Raw genomic sequence first — 12,261 nt, forward strand, 5'->3', positions numbered from 1 at the left:
GTGTGTGTGTGTAGGATGCCAGATGCAGGGTTGCCTCTCAGGAAAATGCAGTGGTGCAGTGGTTTTGTAATTTTACCGAAGCGTCTAAACGTCACTGATTTTGTACTTTGAAAGGCTGTAACATGCATTTTTCTTTCTTTCAGAAATTGAGGCAAAGGAGGCGTGTGACTGGCTGCGGGCAGCAGGATTTCCTCAGTATGCTCAGCTCTTTGAAGGTAATTCAAGCAGTCAAACACACGCATTACTCACAAAAGGATGTTGTTCAGTTAGAAACCTGGGATTAATGAAGCAGCGTGCTGCTAAAAGGCAGCGTAAATGTTTTGAATGCAGTATTTTAAAGGCGATGACGACGTTGTGATTCATCCTCTCATCTCCAGCACGGTGTGTAAAACCACAGATTCAGAGGATGCGCATCGAGCCCTTGAGCTACGGCTCCAGTTACTGTAGATGCCAGACACCTCCAATCATTTTCAAGCCCTGGTTATGACATAAACATATGATTTGTGCCTAAACACTGGAGCAAGAACAATAAATGGGTTTTATCAGGGCCTGAAGCAGCTCCGCTCTGTGGAACCTTTGGGTCCAGGCCCGTGTGTTGCTCTGTGGTGCAGTATATGCTTTGATGACAGTTTGTAAATACTTGTGTTGTCCCAGTGCTACAACTTTAATGCTAGAACATTCAAGAGGATGTAATTATGTTTCAAAGCTGACAGTGCCTGAATAGAGCGCCGTCACAATCTGAGCCTCGCTGATGTCCAAGCGCTCACTTGAAAAGCCAAGAGCTTTACATGAATACGGTGGAATGTTAAATTCTGCGGGTTTGGATCCAGTCCCTTCAGTTACGCAAGAGAAGGTTCATACTCGGAGCACGAGCCTGCGCATTCTTATTTGGGCATATGTAGTGTCATTATGAACACTGTCTACTAAAATATGAACATATTGCAAATGTTTGTTTTTCAGATTCCCAGTTTCCTATTGACATAACACCTGTAAAAAGAGACCATGACTTCCTGGATAAAGACCTTGTGGAACCTCTGTGCAGGTAACGGACGTCTGTAAAGGCTCATCTGAGATAATTACACAAACAATTACTTATGTTAAAGACGTGATAATAAGGGGGATTTCCTATATGAATTTAAAGATAAAACACATCATTCATGTTGTTGAAGGCATAATTATGTCATCCCTATTTTCTTTTCCTGTTAATGTCTTTGGCAAACAGTCAGTCAGTGACGCGTCAGACCTAAAATGTCAGCCTGACTTATGACATTTACGTTTATTAATGTTTTCACAGGAATCCCCTTCTCTTTACTTATTTCCCAGAGCGTACTAGCAACATAAAAGCACTCTAAGCCAGTGACTGGTGGCTCCCATCATTCCCTTGTAGGGCAAGACTCCTGTACTTTTTAATGCCGGGATGAAAACAGCTCTTCAGTTACCACAGTAACCATAGCAACCGTTCTGAGAGGAAGGCAGGAGGAGCACGAGGGGTGCCTCGCACGGCTCAATATACTGTGACTCTAAACAACCCTAAAGCAGCTCATCTAAATTCCAAACTAGCCACGGGATAAATAGGAGACAATTGGAAACAGTTCCACCTCCAAAGTGATTTTGTCCATGACTTCCCAGCATCGCTATGGCGACATAAAGATGGCTTTGTTGTTAGTTACATCACTGGAGTCCTGTGTTTAAAAATAAATGCCACCCAACGGACTGTGGGTGTCTCGAATAAAAGCGAAACTGAAAGACATGACGTGTGTGTGAGGGTTTCCTCTGACTCCCTTCTCCCTATTTTAGAAAGCACATTCAAAGCCCTTTAGGCCGATAGAATAAAAGGCCTCCGGCTTAGAAATCCTCTCATCAGTTGGGTCTCACTTTCTACAGTAACAAGCATGGGAACGTCTTGTTTGGCTAACCCCTCTCATCCACAGCACTGGAGGACAGATATAACCTCAGACTGAGGTGAATTACTGTCAGAGAACAATACAGTCACTCTGTAAGAAAGACCACGAACAATATGTGGAGCTGTCAAAGTGGTGATTATCTCTCCACAAATGAGTTTCTGTTATGTCTGGAGCCACAGCGCAGTGAGCTAAAGTCTATATTGTAATGGTGTGATTCTTCCTTTGTGCTTTTGTTGGCTCATGTACAGTTTTTAGTGTTGTTACCTTTTATATCCCACTTTACACACCCACTAAACCTCTAATCACAAAGCACAAGCTTCAAACTTCCGATGTCACATACGTTTGTCGCTGTTTTGTAAAGTTCAGGAAAAGTGTATGATTACTTTCACATTAAACCTGATGTTAGTTGATTAACACCAAGTCCAGAAATGTTTGAAGTAGCTGCCATGGTTCCTAATCGTGTGTTTACAGTCCTAGCATCAGAAGTGTGAAATGGATCTATAGCTTAAGATCAGCAGAAACGAAGCTGAATGGAGCAGGCTGTGATTAGAATCAGTATGTGGTAAATCCTTTGGCTGACCTTCAATTCACCTCCCCTCAAACTATTGCACACCATCCTCCAAACCGCCGCCACTCAGGGAAGGAGAGCAGGCCGAGCGGCCGTTACGACGCTCATTAGGTTTACGCAGGCAAATTGGATTTTCACTTGTGCCTGGTTGTCCGTCCAGGACACAATCCGATCAGGTTACACAGCAAACGCTCGTCTCTAAACTTTCACTTGGAGACTTCTTCTTCTTCGACCCGTGATTTAATCCTCTGGGGTTTTTTTTTTTCAGGCGGCTTCACACCCTGAACAAGTGCGCCTCTATGAAGCTTGATGTGAACCTTCCTAAGAAGAAGGTAAGTGTTCAGTCAAGGTTGCAAACTTCAGAATCACAATCAGTTTCACTTCTGGTGGATTATTATTGGTAAAAACAACATAACACTCAACCTGATACAAAAGATTAAAAAGTGTTGATTCACTAGGTGACAAACATCAGAGCTTAGGTTTCAGTGGGTGGTGTCATGTTTTCTCTCTGTGACATAACACATGTGATATAACACTTTGCTTTTAAGTTTTGTTGTTTTTCTACAACTCGAAACATTTCTAAAATATATTCACGCTTTCGGGTAATACTACTTTTAACTGTTCCTACACTGGAGCCGAGCCTTCTGGCTTATGCTAATACGTTTTCTTGCCTTGGTCTATTTATGGAAAAGTCAAAGGAATCATTTGTCTGCTGTTACATCACTGTTGGCTGACATTATAATGTTATTAATTCCAAGCAGACACATTTCCTGCATTGGCTATGTTACTGTTAGGGCTGAGATGATGCATGACACTTAATACATTTCTAGCGTTGCAAACATTTCTAGTAATGCACAAAATTCCGAGATGTATCAATAATGTGTTAGAGGCAAATGAATTCTCTCTTAAATGTAAATCTAAATACAGAACTACATTATTGAGTGAGGAGACAATTGCTTAACAAGCTGTCGTTCTCTAGAGTGAAGACTCTGATGAAGAAGACCTGTTTGCCATCAGTGACAAATGGACCTTTGAGTGGAGCAGCAGGCGCTGGTCGAGGTTACAGGACATTGACTCTCTGCTGGGGAACCACAGAGAGGCTCAGCCCTCCAGAAACGGGCCGCCTTTGAGAACCACCACCAGCAGCGAGAGTGTTCTGACGGACCTGAGCGAGCCGGAGGTCTCCTCTCTGCACAGCGAGAGCAGCGGCGGCAGCGCTCACAGGGGCCTCAGCACAGAGGACTCCGACTGCTCCAACCGCACCTGTTCGGACTCTGCGGCGATGCCCGATCCCACGTCTGTCGCTCTGCACCACCTCCCCAAAGAAATGGGCCCCTACGCCTCGCTACCCGATGAGCACGGCAAGAACAGTCGCACGCGCGCCAAAGACTTCCTGAGGCGCATGGAGACGCTGCGCTCCCGGGGAACTCTGGGAAGGGGCCGCAAGCATCTGGTCATCAGTGCGCCGGTGCTCCAACAGGAGGCGCAGGCCCTGAAGACCCTGCGGTGTGTTGAGATCATCAACGGCGACGGTGGGGCCCCGGAGCCCCCGTCCAGCAGAGACCTGCTGTCCCAGTCCAGCAGCGAGGCCAGCAGCCATTCCAGCGGCAGCGCCGTCAGCACGCCCAGCCTGAAGGAGCGCAAGCCTCACCGGGCCGACTACAAGCGCAGCGGCATGTACTTGGAGGACATGGATGTCTTCTCAGGCGCGCAAGTCAATGAAGTCACGCAGCAAAACTGCAGGAATGAGTTCTGCTCATATGAAGACCTGGTAGTGCACATTCCCAAAGACCACAAACCAGGAACCTTCCCCAAAGCCCTGTCCATCGAGAGCCTGTCCCCGACCAACGGGGCCTCTATCTACACCGGCAGCATGGACCTGGACTCTCCGCTCATCTCACGCAGAAGGGATTCCAGGCCCGTCACCCAGTGCTGCTCCAGAGGGAGCCGCGTCAGCGTGTACGACAACGTCCCTGGCTCCCACCTGTACGCCAGCACTGGGGACCTCATGGACCTGGAGAAGGAGGACCTGTTCCCCCACCTGGACGACATCCTGCTGCACGTGAGTGGTCTGCAGCAGATAGTGGACCACTGGTCCAAGAATGTAGAGGCACTGGCACGTGTGGACGGCCTCCAGTCCTCCAGTCAGATCACCTTGAACTTTGAGGGAAATTCTGTGACCGAAAGTCAGACCGCGCCCTGTGACGGCGACAGAGACGGAGCTTCACTGGCTGAAAAAGAATCCACTCGGCTCAGAGAAAGGCGGGACTCGGGAGTGGGCGCTTCGCTCACTAGACCTAATCGGTAAGACTCTGACTTCATGTGCGTGTGCATCAAAGCATTAGACGACTGCTTTTCACCGGCGTGTGTTCCTTTAGGTTACGATGGCCCAGCTTTCAAATAGCTAATCGCCTGAGCCACTCAGTTGCGTCCCTGCAAATTACCAACCAGTCAGCCGGCCAGCTGAGTTTGTTACAGAAGTTCTCCCTGCTGCGTCTCACTGCGATCATGGAGAAATACTCTTTGTCCAACAAGCACGGCTGGACTTGGTGAGGCTAACGTTCCATGACCCTCTTACTGTAATTGAATTCAATTTATTTCCTTTTAGCACATTTCCTTGGTTGACGTCTGTTGTGTAAGTACAGTTTTGTAGGCGGTGTATCTGGTTGTCAAAGACGTGTCGATGTCCCTCGTAGGTCTGTGCCAAAGTTCATGAAGCGGATGAAGGTGCCGGACTACAAGGATAAGAACGTGTTCGGGGTGCCCCTCCTGGTGCACGTGCAGCGCTACGGGCAGCCCCTGCCTCTGGGCCTGCAGCAGGCCCTGCGCTACCTCCGCAGCCAGTGTCTTGACCAGGTCAGCCTCGCTGCACGCGCTCTCACCCTGCAGATATCGCTGCGTGCTTGCGTGTGATGCAACAAAGGGTTGGCTTGGGTTTCAGCGCGTACGAGTGGAACACCCTCCGTAGCGCGGCGGGAGCAGCCGCTGCCGTGTCTCATGCTTTTTGCCGTGTGTCCAGGTGGGCCTGTTTCGCAAATCAGGAGTGAAGTCTCGAATCCAAACTCTAAGGCAGATGAATGAGAATTCCCCAGACAATGTGAACTACGAAGATCAATCTGCCTATGACGTGGCCGACATGGTCAAGCAGTTCTTCAGGGATCTACCTGAACCCCTGCTTACCAGCAAGCTGGGGGAGACCTTCCTCCATATCTACCAGTGTAAGGACGTCAATCTTGTGGCCTTGAGTGGACGTCTAGTAAAGGACAGAATGCATTTAAAATCCCCTCCCTTTGATGTGCAGATGTGCCAAAGGAGCAACGCTTGCAGGCCGTCCAGGCGGCCATCATGTTGATGTCGGATGAAAACCGAGAGGTGCTGCAGACGCTGCTGTGTTTCCTCAGCGATGTCACGTCCTCCGTAGAGGAGAATCAGATGACGCCCATGAACATTGCGGTGTGCCTGGCGCCCTCCCTCTTCCACCTCAACATACTCAAGAAAGACAATCTATCGCCGAGGTACGTTTCTCTCCAGTGCTCCGAGTTTGAGTGGTGTCTGTGGTTTTAGGCCGTGCGTGTTCTGTATTAACTGCATCATTATCGTTACCTATGACTCCATTAAAACAGACATAAAGTGGGTAACACAGTTTGCTCAGCCCTCAGGGGTGCCGTGGATTACTCTCTTTCTGGGACCACTTTTAAACGGACGTAGGATTTTTTAAAAGGCCAGTGCTTTATGAGATCACGCTGTGTACAAACAACGCTGAGCTCTGTAATTTACTATGTTGAAATTGTCGCTAAAAGGATCAAAGGGGATTCCTGCGGAGCGGAAGGAGGCTTTATATGGTGCATTTTGTGGGGATGTTGACCTGGTGGAAGCCTAATCAGGTCTCTGTCTCCATAATCCTCAGGGCCATGCAGAAGAAGTACGCCACTGGCAGACCAGACCAGAAGGACCTCAATGAAAACCTAGCTGCAACACAGGGCCTTGCTCGGATGATCACAGAGTGCAACCGGCTCTTCGAGGTAAAAGAACCCGCAGTCGAGATGATGGAAGAAGTTCCAGCCTCTATCATCATATTTGCTGTGAGCCTTACTTCCTGCTTTAATGCACCCATTAGATCCCTCATGAGATGGTTACTCAGTCACGTAATTCCTACGTGGAGGCTGACTTGCACGCGCCAACAATCGGTGAGCTGTGCAAGCAGCTGGAAGATGACGATGGAACTTACCAGACGCATGTGGAGGGGAGGCTTCAGAACCTGCTTAGAGAGGCTCGAGAGAAGTCCAAGTGTTGGGTGTCGTGCAGCAGCTCTGACAACACTGAGCTGTACTACAAGAAGGTTGGTGTGTCTTAATCCAGTCAGAGTGATACCAGTGTAAACGAAGGTAGAACACTGTTTTGGACCTCGCGGGTCTGTGCTCCATCCAGGTGGGGGATGGGAACCCTTTGAGGCGCTGGCGAGTGTCTGTGGAGGTGGAGGCGCCACCTTCTGTGGTGTTGAACCGGGTCCTGCGGGAACGTCACCTCTGGGACGTGGACCTGCTGCAGTGGAAAGTGTGTGAGACCCTGGACAAGCAGACGGAGGTGTTTCAGTATGTCCTCAATCGCATGCCCCCTCATCCCAGCAGAGACTTTGTTGTACTCAGGTGAGCGTCAAATAAAGTGAATGATCCTTTATTTAGAATAAACACATAATCTTCAAGGTTACACACTTCATCTCCATCTGTTTATTCAAGGTCATGGAGGACAGATTTGCCCAAAGGTGCATGCTCCCTGGTTTCTGTGTCCGTAGAGCATGAGGATTGTCCTCCTATCGGAGGGGTACGAGCTATAGTGCTGGAATCTAACTACCTGCTGGAGCCCTGTGGCTCTGGAAAGTCCAGACTGACTCACATCTGCAGGGTGGACCTAAAGTAAGTCATAAATAAATCTTCTTAGGAAATCTTTTGTTTTTCTGACACACATACGTCGTTATGCATATGTTTGGTTGCATGTTAGGATCTTCTTTTGAAGCGTGTTGTCGTACATGTAAGCTATAGCGTACTGAATATGTCCTTTTGATTTCAGAGGACGGACTCCAGAGTGGTACAACAAAACCTTTGGTCATCTTTGTGCAGCAGAAGCTGCTCGGATCCGCAACTCCTTTCAACCACTGCTCACCGATGGTCCAGAGACTAAAATCTGAAACTCTTTGCCAGTTGTGTCTGTTCAGCCTTGATCAAGATTGAGCCTTTGAGTCATTGCGAAAACACGGATACACAGAAAGACCCCAGAACTAAAGCACAACGTATTCATTGTATTTTCTTTACCCAGAGAACAAATGCTCTGAAAATAAAGATATTCCTCTGTACTTGCACAGTGACAAATAAGGACATCTTATAGGTGCTGGGCATAAATACTCACTGGGAAATTCATCATCCTGCCATTATACTTAGCATTAGGACTTTACATGTATACTGAAATAATTCTTATCTTATTATAATAAAATTAATATTATTATATTACTGTTGCTACAATCTAAATGTCTAAGACATTCAAGCTCTTCTGCTTCTGGGAAGCAAGTAAAAGCTATAATTATTATGTTTATATGTTTGTATATATGTGTGTGAACATGTAAATATTGTATATACATGAAAGGACAAATAGTACATATGTTAATTTGCTATATATTGATTCTTTCACTGTTCAATTGTCCTGTAATACGCATGGTACGAAATTGTAAACTGGTTTTACTTTGCTTCAGTATTGCCATTTAATTTTATTAAACCTTTGACCTACTACGGTTGGAAAAGAACGACTTAAGGTTTGACTTGATCATACCTGCCTTAGGGTACTAGATTGTGCAGTCAAGTACAACAGATAGCATTTTTTAAATAAAACTATTGAAAATATGCAGCAGTTGTGCACACTGATTGTTATTCTTGCAGACTCATCCAAACGTATGAGTCACCTGATATCAAAGTTCCTATCATACAATTTTAAAGTGTCAACAATGCATCTGAAACAACTTTAGATTCTGCAGCAATATGTATGTACGCACAGTTCACTGAGGTGAGAGCGACCTCCACTGGCTGTTCAGAGGAAACACATGACAACAGGCAGCCCACGTGGGTGGATGCCAGATCTCCCCTATCTCTCGTTTGACGTGAAAACATAATTTATTTTTTATTAGGATTTAAATTCGTTTTTGGCACAGCCATACGAATTGAATGAAAGGAACACAAAGCAGATTGTAACGGTAACTGTTTTTCACTAAATGTCTTTTTCTGATCGAAACTATGTTTATTTTACTGTAATGCAAGTAGTATTTATCAAATACTACTTAATACTTTCAACATTTTCAACAGGTAGTGAGAGTAAGAAAATGAATGTTCACTGCTGAGATGCCAAATGTAATACATCAGGTACAGTATTCATTTAAATTTAAGTAGATGCTCTACATCCTTTGTGTATGGTATTAAATTACATTGTGGATGCTAGCCAGAAAAGCTTCATCTGGGATTTACTCCAAATCTGAGTGTGGAAGAAATGAGGACCATTCACCAAATCTGTGACAACACAAAGTAAGATGCAGTGTGTCAGACCCAAACACAATGATCATTCAAGAAAAATCTATTAAGGGTTTCAACAATCCTTTCACTGCAGGTCAGTCTGGAGTCTGCATCTGCTTTTCTGATTCAATCTCATGTTTGTGCTCTCACTGGGTGCATTATAAAAGCAAACCCTTTCAAATAATTCTCTAAATGAAGATTCTGTTTTTATTCCTCACACCACAGACATTGTGTGACAGAGAATATATAGTGGTTTACAATAGCACAAAGGACTTCAGTGAGATAAAGCATCAAAACGAAACAAATGACAAAATAATACATCCTTAACATCCAGGTGAATAATATGTTATTTGCACGTGTTAAATGAGGCCCACTTTAAATGGAGTACACAGTAACAGACAGGATAGGTAAGGCTCACAAAGGCAGAAAGTATTTCTACATCTTTTGAAGCCATGCTGACACAGATCAGCTTAATGGGGTCATGAAATGCAGGCTCAGCTTCCAACTGTCAGTCAGGACGATGGACAGGATTGTTGCCAAGCTGTCAGTGTCAGTCTTTTATATAACCACTGGAACCTGGTGGCTGTAAAAAAGGATCAGCCTAAATAAACTCAACTTATGGTACATTTCTGCTTTTGCTATTGTTTTTTTTCATGAAATACTATACAGGCTAAGGAAAGACACAACATACAGGAAAAAGAAAGAAAAATACCTTCATTAAACATACATAGACATGATTGAGCACAATTACATTCATTTGCTACACAAGTTAAACCAAACTGACTGTTGCTCTTGTACTGCTGTAGGTTCATGCAGACTAGTATCACAATGACAAGAAAAGACATTGTGTGGGTGCATTTCTGTTTGTATCCAGATCAGGTAAGAAGGTGGTGTAATAAATAATCCATCGACTTCTTTTGGTAAAGCTTCCATTCAAACAAACACAAAGGTATTTGCAACGAGTAAGATCTATTTATTTCTCAGTGCAGTGTCGTCTGCATTACAGAAGAACCTTTATACAAGGAAAGAAGAAAATTAGGCTAGCAACACAACACTAGCACTGTAAATGATATAACCATAGTATTGTAATGATTTAACCATAATATTTAATATGTTTATCTCACCCATACATGTTTCATATGTATTCCTCATCATTGATCCTTCGGGCCAAGCTGCTCTGGTACTGTTTCTAGGGGTTTATTTTGCTGATTGCTTATACCTTGGAAATGATCTTGGGAAAAAGTTTGTTAAGCGTTATTGATAGGGCAGGTGATTTTCAGGTGTTTTTAAGAGACTAAGCTTGAATTAATTACGTCTACTCAACACTGACTCATAACTCATAACCTGATCTAGAGAATTTTTTTTGTGTTTGCCTCCTTTATGTGGAAAATAATTTTCGAAATAAAAATATGGGCGTGGCGAGCCCATTTCTGCCAATTAAGAAATGGTGGTACGCTTGAACAGGTAACTTCCGGTTTTTGTCTTTGTTTCCAAGTTTAGGCAATCTGCGTAGATACTGTTTATTGCCAACATTTAAATAAACTATTGCCGATTAAACTTAACTAGCTAAATGGTTTTGATTGAAGTGGTAGACTTTATAAAATCGGATGTGGCTGTGTCTTTTAAACCGTTTTTAGGTATAGAAGCTAAATGCTGCTCGCGCTTACCGCGCTAACGGTCACAGCGCACGCGCGGTGAGCGGGACCCGGCCTGTGGCGGACTCGCAGGCAGGGGGCGGCAACATGGCGGTGACAGGAGGACGGACGCGGACGCGCATCCAGCAGAGTGGCACACACTCGCCGCTCACAGGCAGCTTTGTGTGCGCCGCGCCGGTCAGTCCGCTCAGTTAACCGGCTGCCACCGACAACACGCCGAAGCACCAGAGAGTGGGTCCCACTGACAGAGAGTGCGTTTTGTTTTTGTTTGTCTGGACTCCGCGACTGTTGTTGTTTTTTTTGATTTCTTCTTTTTCTTCTTCATTTTCCGGGGCAGCGATTAAAACAATACAGGGAGAAACCGCACAACTACCGTCAGCCCCGGTCCGGCTGCAAAAGGCGAGCGAGACACTGTGGCGATGCTCTCGAACCGACAACCGCATGCGGGTCACGGGCAACACGCGGCTGCAATCTCCGCCGTCTCCGGTGAGACAGCGATGATGCCCGGCGCAGGTTCAGTGGTTCTCCCGGCGGGGATTATGGACCCGTCGGTTCCAATCCGGAATATCAAGATGAAATTTGCTGTTCTGGTCGGACTGATCCGGATCGGAGAGGTTAGCAACAGGGATATTGTTGAAACTGTCCTGAATTTGGTAAGTGAATGTTTTAATGGTTATTTCCTCATCCCAAATCTAATGCTGCTGAGTGGAAAACATAATGCTGACATGTAACACAACTATGCAAATGATGTATTGAGTTAATGAGGATTAAAGGTTGATGGTTATAGAAGGCTCCACGCATTAAAAGTCTCAAATGCACGTACACGAGTTGGGCTAAGGGGTGGGATGAGGGCTTCGGGAAATGGACCTAATAATAAATTGTCATTTTTGAAGTTCAACAAAGTCCTAACTTTGCGGATGTTTGTAAAATAAGTGGAGTGGTGAAGGGTCATAGCTGTGTGTCTGTCTGTGTGTGTCTGTGTGTGTGGGACCAGAGCTGAGGGGACACTGTGTGGTTTGGTGAACACCTGATCCGTGTTTAATGATAATTCGGCCGGTGCAGCTTTGCACTGATGGATGAGCCGAGTTTATTGCGTACTCCCTCAATCTATATTGACCCAGGGAGTATTTTCGTGTAGTTTTAAAAACAAAATTATGAACGAGCTGCAGCCAGAAGAGGAGGAGGGACAAGTGTCAACGCAAGGTTGCTGGGGATTTGAACTCGAGGTTTGACCAGGGTTAATACATGAGCTCGGTTTCCTCCTCTGTTAGTATTTAACACTGTAAAAATGCTGTAAAGCAGAGCCTGTTTGCTGTAGTTGGCCTCCTCTTGCTCGCACACTGGAGATTAATTACGACCTGTTCTGGCACAACAGAAATCCACTTTGTGGAGCAGGACAAATTGTAGCCTTTGGCATGTTCAGACACGAGAGTCGTACTGCAATAGCTGGAGTCTCCGACACTGTGCCCCCTCACACTTTGCTCCACCATTTTCACAGGAAATGTGCACAATAGCACACTGCAGTCAACACGGTTTATCTTTAACACGTTTATTTTTACAAAAGTAGAAAACAAAGATTTTCT

General features: G+C 45.4%; 2 protein-coding genes and 1 long non-coding RNA gene across 16 annotated transcripts in view; 2 read left to right on the plus strand and 1 right to left on the minus strand.

The window, feature by feature from the left end:
- Positions 1-8,363, plus strand: part of stard13b (StAR-related lipid transfer (START) domain containing 13b) — a 40,871-nt gene extending 32,508 nt beyond the window's left edge. For all 6 annotated transcript variants that reach the window (XM_029171821.3, XM_029171819.3, XM_029171820.3 and 3 more), the window contains 13 exons: positions 144-215; positions 961-1,042; positions 2,741-2,804; positions 3,452-4,776; positions 4,851-5,021; positions 5,169-5,328; positions 5,492-5,690; positions 5,774-5,987; positions 6,380-6,494; positions 6,590-6,811; positions 6,901-7,118; positions 7,209-7,385; positions 7,540-8,363. In XM_029171821.3, the coding sequence (XP_029027654.3) occupies positions 144-215; positions 961-1,042; positions 2,741-2,804; positions 3,452-4,776; positions 4,851-5,021; positions 5,169-5,328; positions 5,492-5,690; positions 5,774-5,987; positions 6,380-6,494; positions 6,590-6,811; positions 6,901-7,118; positions 7,209-7,385; positions 7,540-7,657 (3,137 nt within the window). In that variant the 3' untranslated portion in view covers positions 7,658-8,363. The remainder of the gene's footprint in view (positions 1-143; positions 216-960; positions 1,043-2,740; positions 2,805-3,451; positions 4,777-4,850; positions 5,022-5,168; positions 5,329-5,491; positions 5,691-5,773; positions 5,988-6,379; positions 6,495-6,589; positions 6,812-6,900; positions 7,119-7,208; positions 7,386-7,539) is intronic.
- An 853-nt stretch (positions 8,364-9,216) lies between these two features.
- LOC129605054 (uncharacterized) lies at positions 9,217-10,831 on the minus strand. 2 transcript variants are annotated; one of them, XR_008696537.1, is made up of 3 exons: positions 10,691-10,831; positions 10,148-10,254; positions 9,217-10,035 (listed from the first exon to the last, which is right to left on the minus strand). It is a non-coding gene; the product is annotated as an uncharacterized LOC129605054 (long non-coding RNA). The 2 variants fall into 2 exon arrangements; XR_008696536.1 differs by lacking the exon at positions 10,691-10,831 and having other exon boundaries at positions 10,148-10,653.
- Positions 10,768-12,261, plus strand: part of LOC114868482 (neurobeachin-like) — a 147,527-nt gene continuing 146,033 nt past the window's right edge. For 5 of the 8 annotated variants that reach the window (XM_029172109.3, XM_055514234.1, XM_029172118.3 and 2 more), the window contains exon 1: positions 10,903-11,331. In XM_029172109.3, the coding sequence (XP_029027942.1) occupies positions 11,098-11,331 (234 nt within the window). In that variant the 5' untranslated portion in view covers positions 10,903-11,097. Of the gene's footprint in view, positions 11,332-12,261 lie in introns of all 8 variants that reach the window. The other 3 variants (XM_055514232.1, XM_055514233.1, XM_055514236.1) reach the window with 3 other exon arrangements.

The sequence above is a fragment of the Betta splendens genome, chromosome 13 (genome assembly GCF_900634795.4).
Source record: "Betta splendens chromosome 13, fBetSpl5.4, whole genome shotgun sequence".
Lineage (NCBI taxonomy): Eukaryota > Metazoa > Chordata > Actinopteri > Anabantiformes > Osphronemidae > Betta > Betta splendens.